This window comes from Eucyclogobius newberryi, unplaced genomic scaffold (genome assembly GCF_026437365.1).
Source record: "Eucyclogobius newberryi isolate DKJ021-1_F unplaced genomic scaffold, fEucNew1.0.hap1 SCAF_37, whole genome shotgun sequence".
NCBI lineage: Eukaryota > Metazoa > Chordata > Actinopteri > Gobiiformes > Gobiidae > Eucyclogobius > Eucyclogobius newberryi.
In genome coordinates this window covers 847,136-873,609 of record NW_027316023.1, presented here as the reverse complement: position 1 = coordinate 873,609, position 26,474 = coordinate 847,136, and the positions used below count along the sequence as shown (strand labels likewise).

At 51.9% G+C, this 26,474-nt stretch overlaps 2 protein-coding genes and 1 non-coding gene across 3 annotated transcripts in view; 1 reads left to right on the top strand and 2 right to left on the bottom strand.

The window, feature by feature from the left end:
- Positions 1–995: 995 nt before the first annotated feature.
- LOC140376637 (uncharacterized) lies at positions 996–12,419 on the bottom strand. Its single transcript, XM_072462122.1, has 2 exons — positions 12,371–12,419; positions 996–4,618 (listed from the first exon to the last, which is right to left on the bottom strand). The coding sequence occupies exon 2, from the start codon at positions 4,515–4,517 to the stop codon at positions 1,959–1,961; it is 2,559 nt and encodes an 852-aa protein (XP_072318223.1). The 5' UTR covers positions 4,518–4,618; positions 12,371–12,419; the 3' UTR covers positions 996–1,958.
- A 7,205-nt stretch (positions 12,420–19,624) lies between these two features.
- On the top strand, positions 19,625–19,697 carry trnav-cac (transfer RNA valine (anticodon CAC)). The gene has a single exon. It is a non-coding gene; the product is annotated as a tRNA-Val (tRNA).
- A 4,763-nt stretch (positions 19,698–24,460) lies between these two features.
- Positions 24,461–26,474, bottom strand: part of st6gal1 (ST6 beta-galactosamide alpha-2,6-sialyltranferase 1) — a 30,404-nt gene continuing 28,390 nt past the window's right edge. Inside the window, exons 8-9 of the mRNA XM_072462111.1 lie at positions 25,704–25,878; positions 24,461–24,757 (exon numbers count right to left, since the gene is read on the bottom strand). Of these exons, the coding sequence (XP_072318212.1) occupies positions 24,489–24,757; positions 25,704–25,878 (444 nt within the window). The 3' untranslated portion in view covers positions 24,461–24,488. The remainder of the gene's footprint in view (positions 24,758–25,703; positions 25,879–26,474) is intronic.

The following is a 26,474-nucleotide window of genomic DNA, read 5'->3' as shown; positions in this document are numbered from 1 at the left end:
TGACAAACTCCTCCTAGGGCGTTTTATCCACTGACTTCAAAATCGGCGTACATCCTCTAGACAAGTGGGGCATCTAAAGTTATCCAAATTTTAAGGATAACTTTTACGGTTTCTGTGCGACGGAGCCGCAAACGTTTCCCAGAATTCTGACTATCGGTCTCCTCGTGGACAGGGTCTGCCTCCTCCAGTGTAACATTCCTGGTCCAGGCACCACCTCCTGGAGAAGCAAATCAAAACTTTTTTGTCATCGTCTGGAGTCAAATTAAAGTTTTAATTCTATAAAAACGCAGACAAGAAAGTAATTGTAAATGATGAATAATGAATGTACGTTTATGTTTTGGCAGATGTCTTTCACACTGGGGTTTTAAAAGTTATTTAAAAGATACATATTATTACTGTGGCGCATTTGAAAGCAGTTTTATATTTTTGTGTCAGAAAGGTGCTATTTAAGATGATCTTTTGTGTGACGTGTGGAATGTAACACACAGACACTGATCAAGTGTGTTTGATCTGTTATTAACCTTTATTTAACCAACAGCAGAGCCAAAGTGAGAAACATTTAAACTACATTTAAAAGGTTTGATTCTCTGTTTCAAACATGTCGAACTGTGACGTCTGTAATTATCTGTGAATATGTGATCATGTTTAGTCTAGATTATTGTTGCTTCTGCTTCTTTTTCCTTTAGAATGTTAAGTTTTCCTGTAAAGTCGTCGGAGGCTTTGGCTTTTCCTTCTCCGAGCGTCAGAAAAGAGATGACGTCGTGTCGAGTCTCCAGTTCTTTCGCTGAGGTGAAAGGGTTAATAATCCACACGTGCTCTTTGTGGGCGGAGCAACCCGGAGAGAACACAGGCAGAACATGCAGACTCCACCAGAGGTCACGTGATGCTGTCTAACCCCTCTGCCACCATGCAGGCGCTCAGAGGGTTCAGCTCCTTCTGCCTAAAAGGACATTGAGTTTGAATTCTATTTTCTTTGTATTAAAAGTGTAAATAAATGAGTTGTTTTTCCCGTGTGATCGTTACAGCCTCAAACTAAAGTGTGAAACGCTCTTTTTCAAATCTGAGCTGCACAAATATGATAAATATATGAATCATGGAGGAGTCTAAAACATTTTGTTGTTGAAATGTGAAATTAAAATGGCCCATTTTGAATTTCAGACACGGCATTTTTCTTCTTCTTCTTCCTCTTCCTCTTCCTCTTCCTCCTCTTCCTCTTCCTCTTCCTCCTCCTCTTCCTCCTCCAGTGATAAAGTTCTTCCCTCACGAGCACTTAGTGACATCATTAGGTGTAATCAGTGTTTTGTGTCTTATAAAAGATGAAACTATAACTGTCGTATCAAGTTTAATGGAGATAATTTTACATCGGTCCAAAAACAGCAAGAGAAATTTACTTTCAACAAAAACTTCAGTAAAACGGGACTAAACTAAATCTGTAACGTACTAGTCCTGCTTTAGACCCGCTTTAGTCCTGTTCTAGTCCTGTTCTAGTCCTGTTCTAGACCCGCTTTAGTCCTGTTCTAGTCCTGTTCTAGTCCGGGTTTAGTCCTGTTCTAGTCCGGGTTTAGTCCTGCTCTAGTCCGGGTTTAGTCCTGCTCTAGTCCAGGTTTAGTGCTGCTCTAGTCCGGGTTTAATCCGGGTTTAGTCCTGCTTTAGACCCGCTTTAGTCCTGTTCTAGTCCTGTTCTAGTCCTGTTCTAGACCCGCTTTAGTCCTGTTCTAGTCCTGTTCTAGTCCTGTTCTAGACCCGCTTTAGTCCTGTTCTAGTCCTGTTCTAGTCCTGTTCTAGACCCGCTTTAGTCCTGTTCTAGTCCTGTTCTAGTCCGGGTTTAGTCCTGCTCTAGTCCGGGTTTCGTCCTGCTCTAGTCCGGGTTTAGTCCTGCTCTAGTCCGGGTTTAATCCGGGTTTAGTCCTGCTCTAGTCCGGGTTTAGTCCTGCTCTAGTCCGGGTTTAGTCCAGTCTTTACTGTATCACCACGTCGATATCTACAGGTACGAGCTTCCGCACGAAGGCCACGCCCTCCCCGGCCACGCCCTCCTCGGCCACTCCCTCCTCGGCCACGCCCTCTCCCGCCGCCTCGATCTCTCTCTCGTCTTCTTCGCCTTTACAGATCTCGCCCTCCTCCACCTCGAACGGCAGCTGGAACACCCGCCCCATGTACCCGCCGCCGCGCCCGCCCTTCCGCACCATCGCCAGCACCTGCGCCGCCACCGACCAGGCGAACTCCACCCGCCGGTGCCTCTGGGAGCTCAGGTCGAAGTTGTAGTCCAGGATCTCGTACAGCGCCGGCACGTAGCGGTTGCACTCCGTCTCCACGAAGCGGTGCACCTCGAACAGCGCCGCCCGGGTCAGCAGCGCCGGGTCCAGCTTCCGCTTCGCCGGCGATTTGCGGCTCAAGTTCAGATCCAGCCCGATTTCTTTGCACCTGTCGTACGTGCGTCGTTTGGGCGTCGGCGCGGGCAAAAGCGGCGGCGTCTCCGAACCCGGCGGCTCTGGACTCGCCGCGGCGCCGCACTGCTTCAGGCTCACCGCTTCGGCGAGCCACGCGTTCGTTTTGATCACACAAAACGACTTCTTGATCATGAATCTGTTCACGTTCAGCCACCGCCGGAGGCCGCTCGCCTCGTCGCTCGCCGGATCCTGCAAGTCCACGTCGAAGTTGTGCTCGAGGACGTCGTGCAGCAGGTCCCGCGGCTTGCCGCAAAGACGCCTCGCCAAGCCGAAGATTTCCAGCAACGCGCCGTGAGTCAGCGCCCGCAGACTCCGCCTTCTCCTCGGCGGGCGGCCATTGGGCAGCCACAGGTTTACGCCGATTCGCTTACAATGCGGGAAGTCGTCGGACAAATCGTCGCCCGGCGGATCCTGGGACATTTCGTTGCCGTGGGATTGTCCTTCCCCTTCCGTGACGTTGTACATCTCTGGAAACTGGATGGGCGTGTTCAGCAGCTCCTCGGCGTGCGATTGGTTGGCCAGACATTTCTCTTTGCTGTACAAGTACGACTGAAGGTTTTCCTGACACACGAAATCAAAGTTGGTTTCGAGCAATTTCAGCTGGAAGTTGAGCGTGCTCCGCGCCAATTGCGAGCAGAACTTGTAGACTTCGTACAGCGTGTAGTTGGTCAGCAGCTGCATGTCCAGGTTTTTCACTCGTCCGCTTCCTACGTTAAAATCCAATCCGATTTTCCTACAACGACAAAACATTAAATTGTTCTTCGTTTCTCTGCCGAGTATTTCTTTGATCCGGTTGGCGCGCATCGCCCACTCTTTTTGCTTCGTGGACTTCTGGTGCATCGGCAAAGTATCGTCAGAGAATAGTCCCGAGATCGGTAGCGCTGGGATCGATTTACGCCGACGCCGTTTGTGGAGGCTGTGGCAGCGCGCGGGACTTTCCGATTCCTCGCCGAACGTTTCGCTGGCCGTTTTGGCGTTTTGGAACACCGACTCCACGTCAACCTCCTCGTCTTCGCTTTTCACGTCGACGAGATCTTCGTTTGCCACTAAATCTGCGTCAAACTCCACCGGGCACATGTACGACGAGTCTTCCACCACCGTCTTTTCTTCCCAATAGTAATCCTTGCTCAAATGCGTCATGGCGGACCTTCTTTTCTCAGGAACGATCTCGACTTTGCCGACCGACTCGGCCTCTCGTTTGGCTTTTTTTCTTTTTATCAGCGTGAATTCAAACGGTTGCAGGCAAAAGGCCCCTCGATCGGGGCCCCAATGGCTGAGTTTTTTGTCGTGCAGTGCCCTCACCTGCGAGCTCAGGTAGCACGGTTCGTAAACGTCTCCGAAATTGTGCGAAATCAGGTCTTTGAGTGTTTGGAAGAAGCGGCCGCCAAGGAATTCGGCAAATTTCAGCATTTCCAGGACCATCCCCGTGGTCAGCAGCGCCGTGCTGAGTTTCTGCGCCGGTGCGTTCGAGGAGCGTAGGACGAATGTGATGCCGAGGCCGTGACACAGAGGATAGTTCCTCATGCTCAGCTCACACGGCGCTCCAGGACCCTCCTTCAGGAAGATGGGATCCCCTTTTCTGTCATCGTCCAACTGCACGTCTTCTGTCCAGACGCGCCTTTTCGTTCCTGCAGAAGCCACCTCTGCGTTTCCTGCCGTCACTTCTGGAAGAACGTAAACATCTTGCATCATTTCCTGCAGCTTCGGGCGGCCGCGGAGTTGACCGTGAAGATGTTTGACCGCAGCGTAAAGTCGCTGAGCAAAGTCGAAGCACTCCGGACTGTCCCAGCTCAAACCCAGATCGAAATTAAACTGTAGAACGTCAAACAACTGGTGACAGGTCGTTTTCTTTACGGCTTTGACGAAGTCGTGGACGTCCAGGATGACACCGTTGGTCAGAAGGTTCGGGGGGATTTTCTCGACTCGTTGGAAGGCCGGGTTGAACTGGACGCCGAGGGCGGACGCCGACGGAAACTGTGTGGAAATGTCACCGTCTCTCAGCACCCGCTTGATGCGCTGCTGCCAGACGTAGTTACTGTCTATGTAGTCGGTGTCTGCGTCGTCGTCCATGGCAACGGGAACACAAGACGCTTCCGCCACAAACGTCCGGCTGAAGAGTAACGTCCTTAGATTGGTCCAGTCTCCAGGGTCAGAGTGGAAATGAAATGTAACTGTGAAAAGAAACACACACAAGCAGTTACCGAGGATACACACTCCTGTCCTCCAGGGGGCGCTGCAAACACACACACTCCTGTCCTCCAGGGGGCGCTGCAAACACACACACTCCTGTCCTCCAGGGGGCGCTGCAAACACACACACTCCTGTCCTCCAGGGGGCGCTCCTCCAGGGGGCGCTGCAAACACACACACTCCTGTCCTCCAGGGGGCGCTGCAAACACACACACACTCCTGTCCTCCAGGGGGCGCTGCAAACACACACACACTCCTGTCCTCCAGGGGGCGCTGCAAACACACACACTCCTGTCCTCCAGGGGGCGCTGCAAACACACACACTCCTGTCCTCCAGGGGGCGCTGCAAACACACACACTCCTGTCCTCCAGGGGGCGCTGCAAACACACACACTCCTGTCCTCCAGGGGGCGCTGCAAACACACACACTCCTGTCCTCCAGGGGGCGCTGCAAACACACACACTCCTGTCCTCCAGGGGGCGCTGCAAACACACACACACACTCCTGTCCTCCAGGGGGCGCTGCAAACACACACACACTCCTGTCCTCCAGGGGGCGCTGCAAACACACACACACTCCTGTCCTCCAGGGGGCGCTGCAAACACACACACACTCCTGTCCTCCAGGGGGCGCTGCAAACACACACACACTCCTGTCCTCCAGGGGGCGCTGCAAACACACACACACTCCTGTCCTCCAGGGGGCGCTGCAAACACACACACTCCTGTCCTCCAGGGGGCGCTGCAAACACACACACTCCTGTCCTCCAGGGGGCGCTGCAAACACACACACTCCTGTCCTCCAGGGGGCGCTGCAAACACACACACTCCTGTCCTCCAGGGGGCGCTGCAAACACACACACTCCTGTCCTCCAGGGGGCGCTGCAAACACACACACACTCCTGTCCTCCAGGGGGCGCTGCAAACACACACACTCCTGTCCTCCAGGGGGCGCTGCAAACACACACACTCCTGTCCTCCAGGGGGCGCTGCAAACACACACACTCCTGTCCTCCAGGGGGCGCTGCAAACACACACACTCCTGTCCTCCAGGGGGCGCTGCAAACACACACACACTCCTGTCCTCCAGGGGGCGCTGCAAACACACACACTCCTGTCCTCCAGGGGGCGCTGCAAACACACACACTCCTGTCCTCCAGGGGGCGCTGCAAACACACACACTCCTGTCCTCCAGGGGGCGCTGCAAACACACACACTCCTGTCCTCCAGGGGGCGCTGCAAACACACACACTCCTGTCCTCCAGGGGGCGCTGCAAACACACACACTCCTGTCCTCCAGGGGGCGCTGCAAACACACACACTCCTGTGTGTGTGTTTGCAGACACAAACACAAACTAAAGACACAAACTAAAGACACAAACTAATGTTCGTCCGGTTGTCCTGGAAGTGCATTGTCTGAAGGAAATATGGATAAACGACACAAACTCATTTAAACTTTTTAAAAACTGCATGAATCACATAAAGTTGAAATAATGCGGCGACTGCAGCGTCTGAATCACTCTTTTCATTATCGTCATGGAAACGTCGCGATGCTGAAGCCTAAAGTCTAAAGCCTGAAGCCTAAACAGCCTACGGTCTACAGCCTACAGTCTACAGCCTACAGCCTACAGTCTACAGTCTACAGCCTACAGCCTACAGTCTACAGTCTACAGCCTACAGTCTACAGCCTACAGTCTACAGTCTAAAGTCTACAGCCTACAGCCTACAGCCTACAGTCTACAGCCTACAGTCTACAGCCTACAGCCTACAGCCTACAGTCTACAGCCTACAGTCTACAATCTACAGCCTACAGTCTACAGTCTACAGTCTACAGCCTACAGCCTACAGTCTACAGTCTACAGCCTACAGCCTACAGCCTACAGTCTACAGCCTACAGTCTACAGCCTACAGCCTACAGTCTACAGCCTACAGTCTACAGCCTACAGTCTAAAGTCTACAGCCTACAGTCTACAGCCTACAGCCTAAAGTCTACAGTCTACAGTCTACAGCCTACAGTGTACAGCCTACAGCCTACAGTCTAAAGTCTACAGCCTACAGTCTACAGCCTACAGCCTAAAGTCTACAGTCTACAGCCTACAGTCTGCAGCCTACAGTCTACAGTCTGCAGCCTACAGTCTACAGCCTACAGTCTGCAGCCTACAGTCTACAGTCTACAGCCTACAGCCTACAGCCTAAAGTCTACAGCCTACAGCCTAAAGTCTACAGTCTACAGCCTACAGCCTAAAGTATACAGCCTAAAGTATACAGCCTACATTCTACAGTCTATAGCCTACAGCCTACAGTCTACAGTCTACAGTCTACAGTCTACAGCCTACAGTCTACAGCCTACAGTCTAAAGTCTACAGCCTACAGTCTACAGCCTACAGTCTACAGCCTAAAGTCTACAGCCTACAGTCTACAGCCTACAGTCTGCAGCCTACAGTCTACAGTCTGCAGCCTACAGTCTACAGCCTACAGTCTGCAGCCTACAGTCTACAGTCTACAGCCTACAGCCTAAAGTCTACAGTCTACAGCCTACAGCCTAAAGTCTACAGTCTACAGCCTACAGCCTAAAGTATACAGCCTAAAGTATACAGCCTACATTCTACAGTCTATAGCCTACAGTCTGCAGCTTACAGTCTACAGTCTACAGCCTACCGTCTACAGCCTACAGTCTACAGCCTACAGCCTAAAGTCTACAGTCTACAGCCTACAGCCTAAAGTATACAGCCTACAGCCTACAGCCTAGTCTACAGCCTAAAGTCTACAGTCTAAAGTCTACAGCCTACAGCCTACAGTCTACAGTCTAAAGCCTACAGTCTGCAGCCTACAGCCTACAGTCTGCAGCCTACAGCCTAAAGTCTACAGCCTACAGTCTACAGTCTACAGCCTACAGTCTACAGCCTACAGCCTAAAGTCTACAGTCTACAGCCTAAAGTCTACAGCCTACAGTCTAAAGTCTACAGTCTACAGCCTAAAGTCTACAGGCTACAGTCTACAGCCTACAGCCTAAAGTCTACAGTCTACAGCCTACAGTCTACAACCTACAGCCTAAAGTCTACAGTCTACAGCCTTAAGTCTACAGCCTAAAGCCTAAAGTCTACAGTCTACAGCCTACAGTCTACAGTCTACAGCCTAAAGTCTACAGCCTACAGTCTACAGTGTACAGCCTACAGTCTACAGTTTACAGTCTACAGCCTAAAGTCTACAGCCTACAGTCTACAGCCTACAGCCTACAGCCTAAAGCCTACAGTCTACAGCCTAAAGTCTACAGTCTACAGCCTAAAGCCTACAGTCTACAGCCTAAAGTCTACAGTCTACAGCCTACAGCCTAAAGTCTACAGTCTACAGCCTACAGTCTACAGCCTACAGCCTAAAGCCTACAGTCTACAGTCTACAGCCTAAAGTCTACAGCCTAAAGTCTACAGCCTACAGTCTAAAGTCTACAGCCTAAAGTCTACAGTCTACAGCCTACAGTCTACAGCCTAAAGTCTACAGCCTAAAGTCTACAGCCTACAGTCTACAGCCTACAGCCTAAAGTCTACAGTCTACAGTCTACAGCCTAAAGTCTACAGTCTACAGCCTAAAGTCTATAGTCTACAGCCTACAGCCTAAAGTCTACAGTCTAAAGCCTACAGCCTAAAGCCTACAGTCTACAGCCTACAGTCTACAGCCTACAGCCTAAAGTCTACAGCCTAAAGTCTACAGCCTAAAGTCTACAGCCTACAGTCTACAGTCTACAGCCTAAAGTCTACAGTCTACAGCCTAAAGTCTATAGTCTACAGCCTACAGTCTAAAGCCTACAGCCTAAAGCCTACAGTCTACAGCCTACAGCCTACAGTCTACAGCCTAAAGTCTACAGTCTACAGCCTACAGCCTAAAGTCTACAGCCTACAGCCTACAGTCTACAGTCTAAAGCCTACAGTCTACAGCCTACAGTCTACAGCCTACAGCCTAAAGTCTACAGCCTAAAGTCTATAGCCTACAGTCTAAAGCCTACAGTCTACAGTCTACAGCCTAAAGTCTACAGCCTAAAGTCTACAGCCTAAAGCCTACAGCCTACAGTCTAAAGCCTACAGTCTACAGCCTAAAGTCTACAGCCTAAAGCCTACAGCCTAAAGTCTACAGCCTACAGCCTAAAGTCTACAGCCTAAAGTCTACAGTCTACAGCCTAAAGTCTACAGCCTACAGTCTACAGCCTACAGTCTAAAGCCTACAGTCTGAAGCCTACAGCCTAAAGTCTACAGCCTACAGTCTACAGTCTACAGTCTAAAGCCTACAGTCTAAAGCCTACAGCCTACAGTCTAAAGTCTACAGCCTAAAGTCTACAGCCTAAAGCCTACAGTCCAAAGTCTACAGCCTACAGTCTACAGTCTGAAGTCTACAGTCTAAAGCCTACAGCCTACAGCCTACAGTCTACAGTATACAGTCTACAGCCTAAAGTCTACAGCCTACAGTCTAAAGCCTACAGCCTAAAGCCTACAGTCTACAGCCTACAGTCTACAGTCTACAGTCTACAGCCTACAGTCTACAGCCTAAAGTCTACAGCCTACAGCCTAAAGTCTACAGCCTACAGTCTACAGCCTACAGTCTACAGTCTAAAGCCTACAGTCTAAAGCCTACAGTCTACAGCCTACAGCCTAAAGTCTACAGCCTAAAGTCTACAGTCTACAGCCTAAAGTCTACAGCCTAAAGTCTACAGCCTAAAGCCTACAGCCTACAGTCTAAAGCCTACAGTCTAAAGCCTACAGCCTACAGTCTAAAGTCTACAGTCTACAGCCTAAAGTCTACAGCCTAAAGCCTACAGCCTAAAGTCTACAGCCTACAGCCTAAAGTCTACAGTCTACAGCCTAAAGTCTACAGCCTACAGCCTAAAGTCTACAGCCTACAGTCTAAAGCCTACAGTCTAAAGCCTACAGCCTACAGTCTACAGTCTAAAGCCTACAGTCTAAAGCCTACAGCCTACAGTCTAAAGTTTACAGCCTAAAGTCTACAGCCTAAAGCCTACAGTCCAGTCTACAGCCTACAGTCTACAGTCTGAAGTCTACAGTCTAAAGCCTACAGCCTACAGTCTAAAGCCTACAGTCTACAGTATACAGCCTACAGTCTACAGCCTACAGTCTACAGCCTACAGCCTACAGTCTACAGCCTAAAGTCTACAGCCTACAGTCTAAAGCCTACAGTCTAAAGCCTACAGCCTAAAGTCTACAGCCTACAGTCTAAAGCCTACAGTCTAAAGCCTACAGCCTACAGTCTAAAGTCTACAGCCTAAAGTCTACAGCCTACAGTCTGAAGTCTACAGTCTAAAGCCTACAGCCTACAGTCTAAAGCCTACAGTCTACAGTATACAGCCTACAGTCTACAGCCTACAGCCTAAAGCCTACAGTCCAAAGTCTACAGTCTACAGCCTACAGTCTAAAGTCTACAGCCTACAGTCTACAGCCTAAAGTCTACAGGCTACAGCCTACAGTCTACAACCTACAGCCTAAAGTCTACAGTCTACAGCCTTAAGTCTACAGCCTAAAGCCTAAAGTCTACAGTCTACAGCCTACAGTCTACAGTCTACAGCCTAAAGTCTACAGCCTACAGTCTACAGTGTACAGCCTACAGTCTACAGTTTACAGTCTACAGCCTAAAGTCTACAGCCTACAGTCTACAGCCTACAGCCTACAGCCTAAAGCCTACAGTCTACAGCCTAAAGTCTACAGTCTACAGCCTAAAGCCTACAGTCTACAGCCTAAAGTCTACAGTCTACAGCCTACAGCCTAAAGTCTACAGTCTACAGCCTACAGTCTACAGCCTACAGCCTAAAGCCTACAGTCTACAGTCTACAGCCTAAAGTCTACAGCCTAAAGTCTACAGCCTACAGCCTAAAGTCTACAGCCTAAAGTCTACAGCCTAAAGCCTACAGCCTACAGTCTAAAGCCTACAGTCTACAGTCTACAGCCTAAAGTCTACAGCCTAAAGTCTACAGCCTAAAGCCTACAGCCTACAGTCTAAAGCCTACAGTCTAAAGCCTACAGTCTACAGTCTACAGCCTAAAGTCTACAGCCTAAAGCCTACAGCCTAAAGTCTACAGCCTACAGCCTAAAGTCTACAGCCTAAAGTCTACAGTCTACAGCCTAAAGTCTACAGCCTACAGTCTACAGCCTACAGTCTAAAGCCTACAGTCTAAAGCCTACAGCCTAAAGTCTACAGCCTAAAGCCTACAGCCTACAGTCTAAAGTCTACAGCCTAAAGTCTACAGCCTAAAGCCTACAGTCCAAAGTCTACAGCCTACAGTCTACAGTCTGAAGTCTACAGTCTAAAGCCTACAGCCTACAGCCTACAGTCTACAGTATACAGTCTACAGCCTACAGTCTACAGCCTACAGTCTACAGCCTAAAGCCTACAGTCCAAAGTCTACAGTCTAAAGTCTACAGCCTACAGTCTAAAGCCTACAGCCTAAAGCCTACAGTCTAAAGCCTACAGCCTAAAGTCTACAGTCTACAGTCTAAAGCCTACAGTCTAAAGCCTACAGCCTACAGTCTAAAGTCTACAGCCTAAAGTCTACAGCCTAAAGCCTACAGTCCAGTCTACAGCCTACAGTCTACAGTCTGAAGTCTACAGTCTAAAGCCTACAGCCTACAGTCTAAAGCCTACAGTCTACAGTATACAGCCTACAGTCTACAGCCTACAGTCTACAGCCTACAGCCTACAGTCTAAAGTCTACAGTCTACAGCCTAAAGTCTACAGCCTACAGTCTAAAGCCTACAGTCTAAAGCCTACAGCCTAAAGTCTACAGCCTACAGTCTAAAGCCTACAGTCTAAAGCCTACAGCCTACAGTCTAAAGTCTACAGCCTAAAGTCTACAGCCTACAGTCTGAAGTCTACAGTCTAAAGCCTACAGCCTACAGTCTAAAGCCTACAGTCTACAGTATACAGCCTACAGTCTACAGCCTACAGCCTACAGCCTAAAGCCTACAGTCCAAAGTCTACAGTCTACAGCCTACAGTCTAAAGTCTACAGCCTAAAGTCTACAGCCTACAGTCTAAAGCCTACAGTCTAAAGCCTACAGCCTAAAGCCTACAGCCTACAGCCTACAGCCTACAGTCTACAGCCTACAGTCTACAGTCTAAAGTCTACAGCCTAAAGTCTACAGCCTACAGTCTAAAGCCTACAGCCTACAGTCTACAGCCTAAAGCCTACAGTCTACAGCCTACAGTCTACAGCCTACAGTCTACACTTTGGGCCTGATGTGACTTAGGACCATAAAACACAGAAGAAGAAGATAAACTGAGACAAACTCGTTCTTCATTTGTTTGGATTCAGTTTGTGACACATTTGCTTTGGTTTTTCACTTTGACAGAGACATTTTCAAATAAAAGAGTCGATCTATGTTTAGAGCATTAAAAGCAGCACATTTTACAGACACAAAGGGGATTAAAGTGCGGGGTTTATGGCTCTAAAATGCGCTTTGACTTTAGCTCTAATAAGTCAATAACACACGTGTTTGTGGCGCGTGGTTTGCTCCAGAGGCGGCTCGAGACACGACAATAACGATGATAATAATGATAATAATGATAATAATGATAATGATAATGACGATAATAAAACGGAAACACGCGAACTGAACACGTTATTGTAAGAAAAGACGGAGGAGAGAAGCACGTGATTGAGAGAAAACCCGGTTAACCGGAGCAAACCGCGTCGTGTCGGACGTGAGAAGTTTAAGATGTTAAAGATGAAACTTACGCACAAACAGAAGCCGCAGGAGACGCTTTATTTACGTCTGTGCGGCGCATGCGCACAAACAGAAGCTGCAGGAGACGCTTTATTTACGTCTGTGCGGCGCATGCGCACAAACAGAAGCTGCAGGAGACGCTTTATTTACGTCTGTGCGGCGCATGCGCACAAACAGAAGCTGCAGGAGACGGTTTAGTTACGTCTGTGCGGCGCATGCGCACAAACAGAAGCTGCAGGAGACGCTTTATTTACGTCTGTGCGGCGCATGCGCACAAACTGAAGCTGCAGGAGACGGTTTAGTTACGTCTGTGCGGCGCATGCGCACAAACTGAAGCTGCAGGAGACGCTTTATTTACGTCTGTGCTGGCTGCGCATGCGCACAAACAGAAGCTGCAAGAGACAGTTTGTGCAAGCAGCGCATGCGCAGAATGGCGGGGCACTTCAGGGCGCGTGTGAATTCTGCCTCTGCGCATGAAAACAATGTGAATCCAGTCAATTTATCTCTATTTGAATTATTATGACGTCACACGTGATTTAACACGTGTTATGTCTTTATTTTACGCACGTTTAAGGCGCGTAATGACGTACATTGTGTACATTATGTTTTGTTTCTCTGAGAATGTTCATTAAAGTCCATGAAATGTCCCCCGTGTGCGCATGCGCAGAGCCGCGATTCAAAGCACATGATTTAAATTGATCAGATGATGATGCCACATGTTCACAGTGTCTGTAGTGTAGCTATCACGTTCACCTCACATGCAGGGGCCAGAGGGTCAGGGGCCAGAGGGTCAGAGGGTCAGGGGCCAGAGGGTCAGGGGCCAGAGGGTCAGAGGGTCAGGGGCCAGAGGGTCAGGGGCCAGAGGGTCAGGGGGTCAGGGGCCAGAGGGTCAGGGGCCAGAGGGTCAGAGGGTCTGGGGCCCAGAGGGCCAGAGGGTCAGGGGCCACAGGGTCAGGGGGCCAGAGGGTCAGGGGCCAGAGGGTCAGGGGCCAGAGGGTTAGGGGCCAGAGGGCCAGAGGGTCAGAGGGTCTGGGGCCCAGAGGGCCAGGGGCCACAGGGTCAGGGGGCCAGAGGGTCTGGGGCCCAGGGGGCCAGAGGGGCCAGAGGGGCCAGAGGGTCAGGGGCCCTGGGAGCCAGGGGGTCAGGGGCCAGAGGGTCAGAGGGTCAGGGGCCAAAGGGCCAGAGGGTCAGAGGGTCAGGAGCCAGAGGGTCAGGTGCCCAGGGGGCCAGAGGGCCAGAGGGTCAGGGGCCAGAGGGTCAAGGGGCCAGAGGGTCAGAGGGTCAGGGGCCAAAGGGCCAGAGGGTCAGAGGGTCAGGAGCCAGAGGGTCAGGGGCCAGAGGGCCAGAGGGTCAGGGGCCAGAGGGTCAGGGGGCCAGAGGGCCAGAGGGTCAGGGGCAAGAGGGTCAGGGGCCAGAGGGGTCAGGGGCCAGACGGCCAGAGGGGTCAGGGGCCAGAGGGTCGGTTACCCCCCACGAGACCGAAATTTCGCTAGTCCTAAGGTTCACTGGTCTGAAGGCCCCTCACAGGCTGAAGGCCCCTCACAGGCTGAAGGTCCCTCACAGGCTGAAGGCCCCTCACAGGCTGAAGGTCCCTCACAGGCTGAAGGCCCCTCACAGGCTGAAGGCCCCTCACAGGCTGAAGGTCCCTCACAGGCTGAAGGCCCCTCACAGGCTGAAGGCCCCTCACAGGCTGAAGGCCCCTCACAGGCTGAAGGTCCCTCACAGGCTGAAGGCCCCTCACAGGCTAAAGGCCCCTCACAGGCTGAAGGCCCCTGACAGGCTGAAGGTCCCTCACAGGCTGAAGGCCCCTCACAGGCTGAAGGCCCCTCACAGGCTGAAGGTCCCCACAGGCTGAAGGTCCCTCACAGGCTGAAGGCCCCTCACAGGCTGAAGGTCCCTCACAGGCTGAAGGCCCCTCACAGGCTGAAGGTCCCTCACAGGCTGAAGGCCCCTCACAGGCTGGGGGCCCCTCACAGGCTGAAGGTCCCTCACAGGCTGAAGGCCCCTCACAGGCTGAAGGCCCCTCACAGGCTGAAGGCCCCTCACCTGACTCTGGCACCAGCAAGAGGCCGGTCCATGTTTAGTCCTGACTCTGGCACCAGCAAGAGGCCGGTCCATGTTTAGTCCTGACTCTGGCACCAGCAGGAGGCCGGTCCATGTTTAGTCCTGACTCTGGCACCAGCAGGAGGCCGGTCCATGTTTAGTCCTGACTCTGGCACCAGCAGGAGGCCGCTCCATGTTTAGTCCTGACTCTGGCACCAGCAGGAGGCCGCTCCATGTTTAGTCCTGACTCTAGCACCAGCAGGAGGCCGGTCCATGTTTAGTCCTGACTCTGGCACCAGCAGGAGGACGGTCCATGTTTAGTCCTGACTCTGGCACCAGCAGGAGGCCGGTCCATGTTTAGTCCTGACTCTGGCACCAGCAGGAGGCCGGTCCATGTTTAGTCCTGACTCTGGCACCAGCAGGAGGCCGCTCCATGTTTAGTCCTGACTCTGGCACCAGCAGGAGGCCGGTCCATGTTTAGTCCTGACTCTGGCACCAGCAGGAGGCTGGTCCATGTTTAGTCCTGACTCTGGCACCAGCAAGAGGCCGGTCCATGTTTAGTCCTGACTCTGGCACCAGCAGGAGGCCGCTCCATGTTTAGTCCTGACTCTGGCACCAGCAAGAGGCCGGTCCATGTTTAGTCCTGACTCTGGCACCAGCAGGAGGCCGGTCCATGTTTAGTCCTGACTCTGGGCACCAGCAAGAGGCCGGTCCATGTTTAGTCCTGACTCTGGGCACCAGCAGGAGGCCGGTCCATGTTTAGTCCTGACTCTGGCACCAGCAGGAGGCCGGTCCATGTTTAGTCCTGACTCTGGGCACCAGCAAGAGGCCGGTCCATGTTTAGTCCTGACTCTGGGCACCAGCAGGAGGCCGGTCCATGTTTAGTCCTGACTCTGGCACCAGCAGGAGGCCAGTCCATGTTCAGTCCTGACTCTGGCACCAGCAGGAGGCCGGTCCATGTTTAGTCCTGACTCTGGGCACCAGCAAGAGGCCGGTCCATGTTTAGTCCTGACTCTGGCACCAGCAGGAGGCCGGTCCATGTTTAGTCCTGACTCTGGGCACCAGCAAGAGGCCGGTCCATGTTTAGTCCTGACTCTGGCACCAGCAGGAGGCCGCTCCATGTTTAGTCCTGACTCTGGCACCAGCAGGAGGCCGGTCCATGTTTAGTCCTGACTCTGGCACCAGCAGGAGGCCGCTCCATGTTTAGTCCTGACTCTGGCACCAGCAGGAGGCCGGTCCATGTTTAGTCCTGACTCTGGCACCAGCAGGAGGACGGTCCATGTTTAGTCCTGACTCTGGCACCAGCAGGAGGCCGTACCATGTTTAGTCCTGACTCTGGCACCAGCAGGAGGCCGGTCCATGTTTAGTCCTGACTCTGGCACCAGCAGGAGGCCGGTCCATGTTTAGTCCTGACTCTGGCACCAGCAGGAGGCCGCTCCATGTTTAGTCCTGACTCTGGCACCAGCAGGAGGCCGGTCCATGTTTAGTCCTGACTCTGGCACCAGCAGGAGGCCGGTCCATGTTTAGTCCTGACTCTGGCACCAGCAGGAGGCCGTACCATGTTTAGTCCTGACTCTGGCACCAGCAGGAGGCCGCTCCATGTTTAGTCCTGACTCTGGCACCAGCAGGAGGCCGGTCCATGTTTAGTCCTGACTCTGGCACCAGCAGGAGGCCGCTCCATGTTTAGTCCTGACTCTGGCACCAGCAGGAGGCCGGTCCATGTTTAGTCCTGACTCTGGCACCAGCAGGAGGACGGTCCATGTTTAGTCCTGACTCTGGCACCAGCAGGAGGCCGTACCATGTTTAGTCCTGACTCTGGCACCAGCAGGAGGCCGGTCCATGTTTAGTCCTGACTCTGGCACCAGCAGGAGGCCGGTCCATGTTTAGTCCTGACTCTGGCACCAGCAGGAGGCCGCTCCATGTTTAGTCCTGACTCTGGCACCAGCAGGAGGCCGGTCCATGTTTAGTCCTGACTCTGGCACCAGCAGGAGGACGGTCCATGTTTAGTCCTGACTCTGGCACCAGCAGGAGGCCGTACCATGTTTAGTCCTGACTCTGGCACCAGCAGGAGGCCGGTCCATGTTTAGTCCTGACTCTGGCACCAGCAGGAGGCCGGTCCATGTTTAGTCCTGACTCTGGCACCAGCAGGAGGCCGCTCCATGTTTAGTCCTGACTCTGGCACCAGCAGGAGGCCGCTCCATGTTTAGTCCTGACTCTGGCACCAGCAGGAGGCCGGTCCATGTTTAGTCCTGACTCTGGCACCAGCAGGAGGCCTGGCACCAGCAGGAGGCCGGTCCATGTTTAGTCCTGACTCTGGGCACCAGCAAGAGGCCGGTCCATGTTTAGTCCTGACTCTGGCACCAGCAGGAGGCCGGTCCATGTTTAGTCCTGACTCTGGGCACCAGCAGGAGGCCGGTCCATGTTTAGTCCTGACTCTGGCACCAGCAGGAGGCCGCTCCATGTTCAGTCCTGACTCTGGCACCAGCAGGAGGCCGGTCCATGTTTAGTCCTGACTCTGGCACCAGCAGGAGGCCGCTCCATGTTTAGTCCTGACTCTGGCACCAGCAGGAGGCCGCTCCATGTTTAGTCCTGACTCTGGCACCAGCAGGAGGCCGGTCCATGTTTAGTCCTGACTCTGGCACCAGCAGGAGGCCGCTCCATGTTTAGTCCTGACTCTGGCACCAGCAGGAGGCCGCTCCATGTTTAGTCCTGACTCTGGCACCAGCAGGAGGCCGCTCCATGTTTAGTCCTGACTCTGGCACCAGCAGGAGGCCGCTCCATGTTTAGTCCTGACTCTGGCACCAGCAGGAGGCCGGTCCATGTTTAGTCCTGACTCTGGCACCAGCAGGAGGCCGGTCCATGTTTAGTCCTGACTCTGGCACCAGCAGGAGGCCGGTCCATGTTTAGTCCTGACTCTGGCACCAGCAGGAGGCCGGTCCATGTTTAGTCCTGACTCTGGCACCAGCAGGAGGCCGCTCCATGTTTAGTCCTGACTCTGGCACCAGCAGGAGGCCGGTCCATGTTTAGTCCTGACTCTGGCACCAGCAGGAGGCCGCTCCATGTTTAGTCCTGACTCTGGCACCAGCAGGAGGCCGGACCATGTTTAGTCCTGACTCTGGCACCAGCAGGAGGCCGGTCCATGTTTAGTCCTGACTCTGGGCACCAGCAGGAGGCCGGTCCATGTTTAGTCCTGACTCTGGCACCAGCAGGAGGCCGGTCCATGTTTAGTCCTGACTCTGGGCACCAGCAGGAGGCCGGTCCATGTTTAGTCCTGACTCTGGCACCAGCAGGAGGCCGCTCCATGTTTAGTCCTGACTCTGGCACCAGCAGGAGGCCGGCCCATGTTTAGTCCTGACTCTGGCACCAGCAGGAGGCCGGTCCATGTTTAGTCCTGACTCTGGCACCAGCAGGAGGCCGGTCCATGTTTAGTCCTGACTCTGGCACCAGCAGGAGGCCGGTCCATGTTTAGTCCTGACTCTGGGCACCAGCAGGAGGCCGGTCCATGTTTAGTCCTGACTCTGGCACCAGCAGGAGGCCGCTCCATGTTTAGTCCTGACTCTGGCACCAGCAGGAGGCCGCTCCATGTTTAGTCCTGACTCTGGCACCAGCAGGAGGCCGCTCCATGTTTAGTCCTGACTCTGGCACCAGCAGGAGGCCGGTCCATGTTTAGTCCTGACTCTGGCACCAGCAGGAGGCCGGTCCATGTTTAGTCCTGACTCTGGCACCAGCAGGAGGCCGCTCCATGTTCAGTCCTGACTCTGGCACCAGCAGGAGGCCGCTCCATGTTTAGTCCTGACTCTGGCACCAGCAGGAGGCCGGTCCATGTTTAGTCCTGACTCTGGCACCAGCAGGAGGCCGCTCCATGTTTAGTCCTGACTCTGGCACCAGCAGGAGGCCGGACCATGTTTAGTCCTGACTCTGGCACCAGCAGGAGGCCGGTCCATGTTTAGTCCTGACTCTGGGCACCAGCAGGAGGCCGGTCCATGTTTAGTCCTGACTCTGGCACCAGCAGGAGGCCGGTCCATGTTTAGTCCTGACTCTGGGCACCAGCAGGAGGCCGGTCCATGTTTAGTCCTGACTCTGGCACCAGCAGGAGGCCGCTCCATGTTTAGTCCTGACTCTGGCACCAGCAGGAGGCCGCTCCATGTTTAGTCCTGACTCTGGCACCAGCAGGAGGCCGGCCCATGTTTAGTCCTGACTCTGGCACCAGCAGGAGGCCGGTCCATGTTTAGTCCTGACTCTGGCACCAGCAGGAGGCCGCTCCATGTTTAGTCCTGACTCTGGCACCAGCAGGAGGCCGCTCCATGTTTAGTCCTGACTCTGGCACCAGCAGGAGGCCGGCCCATGTTTAGTCCTGACTCTGGCACCAGCAGGAGGCCGGTCCATGTTTAGTCCTGACTCTGGGCACCAGCAGGAGGCCGGTCCATGTTTAGTCCTGACTCTGGCACCAGCAGGAGGCCGCTCCATGTTTAGTCCTGACTCTGGCACCAGCAGGAGGCCGCTCCATGTTTAGTCCTGACTCTGGCACCAGCAGGAGGCCGGCCCATGTTTAGTCCTGACTCTGGCACCAGCAGGAGGCCGGTACAGTCTAATCTACTGGAGACAAACACATGGATAAGTCTCTATAAATCTGGTTTTGACACTATATTTTTGATCATGTTTTTAGATGTAAAAAGCTGCTGATGTTATTGATTTGTCTGAGTCCATTTTTGCCCCAGAAGAAGAGAGACGTTTCAAAGGATCAAAACTTGATATGAGTGAAGTTGATATGAGGGTGTGCCCGATGACCCTTGCCCGATGACCCTTGTTAAAGGTCAGATCTCACAATGTCGTTCAAAAACAACGACATTGTAACAAAGGTTCATCTGCTTCATCTTAAGAGATTGACCCACGTCACACCTTCTGCATGAAGTGGGTCAGAAACAGGGAGTTTAGTCCGCAGGGGTCAGAGGTCACACTATCACATCTCTAACTCTGCAGCACTGAACTGTACCACTGTGTTCAGTTGATGTGACTCACATGATGTATAATATCTCCATCATGTATAATATCCTCCTCTGTCTGGTGCTCTGCAGCGCCCTCTGGAGGAACTCTGTGTCCTTAAAGCCGCTGCATGCGCGCTCCCGCCACAGCGCCGCCGCTGGACAGAAGTATATTACATCCGCAGTGGTTTAGCGCTGCCTCGTGTGTTTATAAATGGTACTGCAGGAGGGAGACTCACAGTTTCCGTAGTGTAGTGGTTATCACGTTCGCCTCACACGCGAAAGGTCCCCGGTTCGAAACCGGGCGGAAACATCCTTTGTTCTTTTTTCTTTCTTTATCTGTTTTTATGACTTTCTGTCTTTTTTGGTTAATGTTTGTGTCAAAGAATGTTTTACATTTAGAGCAAAGAATTATTGGAAAAATAAGGATCAAACGGCAAAGCTGCGGCACGGTCGCCTCCTGGTGGAGAAACGGGTTAAATACATTGATATTTTCTGAATTTAAAGCTTGAGCTTGGAAATGTGGTGTTTCCTGTTTTGAGCTTTTATTGGGCGTGGTCACTTCTCTTTTAAAAGCTGAAGGTAAATTCATTAAAAATGTAGTAAACAAAAATATCCAGGATGAATCCACATTAAAGTCATATTCATCTGTCATTTTATTTGAGAGTATTTTTTGTCCTTGTGGCTTTGGAGAACAAAAATACTAAAGATCAGCTGAACATGAAGTACTGCAGTAGTAAAGTGTCCACCAGAGGGCGCTGCAGCTGTGAACATGGCAGTTTAACTCATGTAATACAATGTAAGGAATGACCCTGGCTCCTCTTTATTTACCACGTGTTTTGTGGTTTAAAGTGTGAAATGTCTGAAATGTACTGTACGTCTGGCGTTCAGGGCAAATCACACGACAAATCAATCAATAAACGCACAAGAAACCGATTTGTCCAGAACTTTATGTTAAAAAACAAGGAGAAAACATTTGACAAAAACATTTACGGTTGAGAACACGTTTGACGAGTTTAATCAAAGTTAAAAGGAGGAAAAAGAGGTGCAACGTGAATGAATCATGACACAAAACGAGCTGAGAAAAGAGCGTAGACGTTCCTCTCAGAAGGACGAACGTTCCATCGTGTTCTGATGTCGATAAAGTTCTATTCAGTGGTCAGAAAGAGTGTGGAAATCTGTGAAGAAAGAGTTTAAACGTGCGACGCGAACGTCACAAGCTACAAATAAATCTGTTTCTGCTGGGTTTTTTTTGCACCAAACTAACATAAAAGTGCATTTCAAGGCGCTCGTCGTCGCCATGGAGATGCGGCCGCGTCTCCATGAGAGGAACGTCTCTCTCATTCTGGAGGGAAGCGGACGTACTTTTCTCATTTGATTTGATGTTTTGCGATGAAATAGATTTGGGTTTAATGCCGAACAAAACCAAACCAAGCTTTCATTTTAGGACATATTTGATTAAAAGTGGTTTAAGTTGTATATATATATATATATATATATATATATATATATATATATATATATATATATATATATATATATATATATATATATATATATATATATATATATATATATATTTATTTACCTCTCGTGCAGTGAATATAAAACATGTTCATAGTAAATTTACCCAAATGTCACGTTAAAAATGATGGAAAACAATGAAAAAACGGAACAAACGGACTGGAACGACAAACAGAACCAGTTTGAATGCTACCGACAAAATCACCAATAAAAAACTATATTTCGTTTCAGTTTTGGCACAAAACGTCTGCGGCGCTGCTACGTCATGCGAACGGCAAAAACACACAAACCGAATCTTTCACCCCAAAAGGGAAATGAGTTGTTCCTTTAGTTACATTTTATATATATATATATATATATATATATATATATATATATATATATTTTAAATTCATATTCTTAGATTATTCTGTACATCTTGCATATACCAAAGAGTAAAAGTCAAATATGGGAAACAAACAGGATCGAGGATGAACAAAAATAAAGTTCTGGTTTTCACTTTAGAGACTTTTTCAAACCAACTGAGAAAATGAAACAAAGTTAAAGTTAAAGTGCCTCTGACAGGTCTTTACCACGTTCTAATGAAGATTTACACCTAAATGATGGTTTTACACCAATCGAGCAGGTATTTGTGGAGAAAATGACAGGAAGTGACATCACACCAGGGACAGGAAGTGACATCACACCAGGGACAGGAAGTGACATCACACCAGGGACAGGAAGTGACATCACACCAGGGACAGGAAGTGACATCACACCAGGGACAGGAAGTGACATCACACCAGGGAGAGGAAGTGACATCACACCAGGGACAGGAAGTGACATCACACCAGGGACAGGAAGTGACATCACGATATCACACCTGGGACAGGAAGTGACATCACACCAGGGAAAGGAAGTGACATCACACCAGGGACGGGAAGAGACATCACAACCAGGGACAGGAAGTGACATCACACCAGGGACGGGAAGTGACATCACACCAGGGACAGGAAGTGACATCACACCAGGGACAGGAAGTGACATCACACCAGGGACAGGAAGTGACATCACACCAGGGAGAGGAAGTGACATCACACCAGGGACAGGAAGTGACATCACACCAGGGACAGGAAGTGACATCACGATATCACACCTGGGACAGGAAGTGACATCACACCAGGGAAAGGAAGTGACATCACACCAGTGACGGGAAGTGACATCACAACCAGGGACAGGAAGTGACATCACACCAGGGACGGGAAGTGACATCACACCAGGAACAGGAAGTGACATTACACCAGGGACGGGAAGTGACATCACACCAGGGACAGGAAGTGACATCACACCAGGGAAAGGAAGTGACACCACGATATCACACCAGGGAGAGGAAGTAACATCACACCAGGGAAAGGAAGTAACATCACACCAGGGAAAGGAAGTGACATCACGATATCACACCTGGGACAGGAAGTGACATCACACCAGGGAAAGGAAGTGACATCACACCAGGGACAGGAAGTGACATCACAGATTAGATGAGTTTTGGTCCAGTGTTTGCTGGGTCATTTCATAGTGTGATGTCATCGATTACAAACAGGAAGTGGAATTATAAACCTACGATACATTTTTAAAAATAATTTTAAGCAAAATTTCAAATATATAAATCTCGACTGCATTTTGGTTCAACGAGTGGTCCGACCTGTAGGGGGCGCTTTAAACTAAAATATATTGAATGCTTGAACATATAGCGGGTAGAAAGTTTAAAATGCCGTGTGTGAGTTACCGTAGCGACAGTTTCCATGCTAACACCGTACATCGTATGAATATTTAGCTTCTTGAAAAAGTTATGTACATATTTATATATATCATGTGGTATTTACGGGAACTAAGAAAGGAAAATACAGCAAAAGTGTGGATTTGTCAAACGACTTCAAACAAAAAGGAGACATTTAGACTCAAGATGGTGCATTAGATTCTTCACAGATCTGACTCGTTACAGCTGAACAAACCCACGTCGCGTCTGTTTTTGCGTAAGTTCAACGTCAGCGACTTTGCCAATGACATCACTGAGCTACAGCCGGCGTTCCGTCCGTTTTTGGCTCGAGCCTCGGCCGGAATTGAACCCTCGACCTTGTAATCAACGGGCGAAGCGACGCGAAAAACGCTGCAGCGCACGACTTCCGCGCGGGCCGGCCCGAGTCGTAAAAGGACACGTGTTATGCAGAATAACGCTGAGCCTCACGACGACGCCCAGATTTGTGGCATTAAAGGCGGAGCTCTGAGATCTTCTGCGCTGGTGTCGAGCCCATAACGCATTGTCAGACTCGTTATGAACATTTCTGCCCAAAAAACGCGCTCGTTACAACGGCAGGCCTGGCAAATAAATTGATTTGATTTGATTAGCGCGTCGTGGGTAAGCTAGCTTTTGTTTGCTTCCCCGTGGCGGTTCCCTCAGCAACCAGCAGGTGGAGCGCGCACACGACATCGCGATGAGAGAACGTGGAAGAGAGTCGTTTGTTTGAGTTCTAAAACACGAGGCGCCAAGTTTAGGTTTGGGTTTCCTCGGGTCAAGTGGGCACGATGACCGGGTCAAATGCGCAGGGCGAGTTTCTCCACGGGGAGCGAGTCTGGTCACCGCCTCCAGCCAAACTCAAACGGAACCGTGCAATCAGTGAAACAAACGATCTCATTGGTCGTTTAGAACGAGCGGGTTTGATTCTGTAATTACAATATCTCCAGATGGTCAGTTACTTTTACTCTGTTGCATTTACTTGAGTAACACATTGTACTCGAGTAGCTGTTTACCGTCTCTTACTTGAGTAAAGGTGTTGGGGGAGGTCCTTTCCACCTGTCACTCACCCGTGTGGGCTGGATGGAGGCGGTGCCCAGAGCGATGTCGCAGAAAAACACATTTACAATCACAAAACTAAACCTGAACTTATTTATTTGAAAAGACAAACAAGTGTCTAAGGGCGTGTCCTCTTCAGCAGGGCGTGTCTAAGGGCGTGTCCTCTTCAGCAGGGCGTGTCAGCAGGGCGTGTCTAAGGGCGTGTCCTCTTCAGCAGGGCGTGTCTAAGGGCGTGTCCTCTTCAGCAGGGCGTGTCAGCAGGGCGTGTCTAAGGGCGTGTCCTCTTCAGCAGGGCGTGTCTAAGGGCGTGTCCTCTTCAGCAGGGCGTGTCAGCAGGGCGTGTCTAAGGGCGTGTCCTCTTCAGCAGGGCGTGTCTAAGGGCGTGTCCTCTTCAGCAGGGCGTGTCAGCAGGGCGTGTCCTCTTCAGCAGGGCGTGTCTAAGGGCGTGTCCTCTTCAGCAGGGCGTGTCTAAGGGCGTGTCCTCTTCAGCAGGGCGTGTCTAAGGGCGTGTCCTCTTCAGCAGGGCGTGTCAGCAGGGCGTGTCTAAGGGCGTGTCCTCTTCAGCAGGGCGTGTCTAAGGGCGTGTCCTCTTCAGCAGGGCGTGTCTAAGGGCGTGTCCTCTTCAGCAGGGCGTGTCTAAGGGCGTGTCCTCTTCAGCCTCGTCAGTCCCTCACCATTAAATGAATAAAACATTAAAAGCCGGATTGTTCCCGGTGCCCGGCGTTGCTCCTCCGTTGCCGTGTTTGGCGGTCAGTGCGGCGCCCCCTGCTGGTCGCGGGTGCAGTTTAGCGTGCTGAACCCCGGCAGCGTGACCCGTCCGTTCTGGTAAATGTCCCGGTCGGTGCCCCGGTTCATGCGCTTGACCAGGTTCTTCTCGTACATGAGCGGGTGGTACGCGCCCAGCGTGCACGCCGCATCGTAGAACTGCTGGTAGTAATGGCACAGCTCCGTCTTCCGCTTGGACGGCAGGAACTCGTACACGTGCACCACCTCACACAGTGACATCATCAGCACCACGCCTGCCACAGGGGGAGGAGCCGAGTTACACTTTATACAGGGGGAGGAGCCGAGTTACACTTTATACAGGGGGAGGGGCCGAGTTACACTTTATACAGGGGGAGGAGCCGAGTTACACTTTATACAGGGGGAGGAGCCGAGTTACACTTTATACAGGGGGAGGGGCCGAGTTACACTTTATACAGGGGGAGGGGCCGAGTTACACTTTATACAGGGGGAGGAGCCGAGTTACACTTTATACAGGGGGAGGAGCCGAGTTACACTTTATACAGGGGGAGGGGCCGAGTTACACTTTATAAAGGGGGAGGGGCCGAGTTACACTTTATACAGGGGGAGGAGCCGAGTTACACTTTATACAAGGGGAGGGGCCGAGTTACACTTTATACAGGGGGAGGAGCCGAGTTACACTTTATACAGGGGGAGGGGCCTCACCCTGCAGGCCGGAGGAGGGCGGGTGTGTGTGTGGGGGCCTCACCCTGCAGGCCGGAGGAGGGCGGGTGTGTGTGTGGGGGCCTCACCCTGCAGGCCGGAGGAGGGCGGGTGTGTGTGTGGGGGCCTCACCCTGCAGGCCGGAGGAGGGCGGGTGTGTGTGTGGGGGCCTCACCCTGCAGGCCGGAGGAGGGCGGGTGTGTGTGTGGGGGCCTCACCCTGCAGGCCGGAGGAGGGCGGGTGTGTGTGTGGGGGCCTCACCCTGCAGGCCGGAGGAGGGCGGGTGTGTGTGTGGGGGCCTCACCCTGCAGGCCGGAGGAGGGCGGGTGTGTGTGTGGGGGCCTCACCCTGCAGGCCGGAGGAGGGCGGGTGTGTGTGTGGGGGCCTCACCCTGCAGGCCGGAGGAGGGCGGGTGTGTGTGTGGGGGCCTCACCCTGCAGGCCGGAGGAGGGCGGGTGTGTGTGTGGGGGCCTCACCCTGCAGGCCGGAGGAGGGCGGGTGTGTGTGTGGGGGCCTCACCCTGCAGGCCGGAGGAGGGCGGGTTCCTCTGGATGGGCTCCTTCATGTTGTCCTGGATCCTCTGCCACAGCTGCCACTCAAAGCGCGGGTGGAGGATGTAGAACGGCTGCAGCGGGTGGAGCCGCCTGTACCTCTGGAACTGGGTGAAGATGGGGTAGTCCGTCCTGTTCAGCCACTGCGAAGACGTAACCATGGAAACGAGCACACTTAGAGCGTGTAACCATGGAAACGAGCACACTTAGAGCGTGTAGCCATGGAAACGAGCACACTTAGAGCGTGTAGCCATGGAAACGAGCACACTTAGAGCGTGTAGCCATGGAAACGAGCACACTTAGAGCGTGTAGCCATGGAAACGAGCACACTTAGAGCGTGTAGCCATGGAAACGAGCACACTTAGAGCGTGTAGCCATGGAAACGAGCACACTTAGAGCGTGTAGCCATGGAAACGAGCACACTTAGAGCGTGTAGCCATGGAAACGAGCACACTTAGAGCGTGTAGCCATGGAAACGAGCACACTTAGAGCGTGTAGCCATGGAAACGAGCACACTTAGAGCGTGTAGCCATGGAAACGAGCACACTTAGAGCGTGTAGCCATGGAAACGAGCACACTTAGAGCGTCCAGGATGTCGGTCAGAAACGTGTTCAGACGTGACTCATAAGTCGGTGTTTACTTTTGAAAAGTGCAGAAAAAACTATCACACTATGCCGTTTATGCCGTTTATGCCGTTTATTTGAAAGTTTAGCTCTTTTTGTGGCATTTTTAAATTGTA

Coding starts and splice junctions, on each gene's coding strand:
- LOC140376637 (XM_072462122.1), bottom strand. CDS start 4,517: ATGGACGACGACGCAGACACCGACTACATAGACAGTAACTACGTCTGG.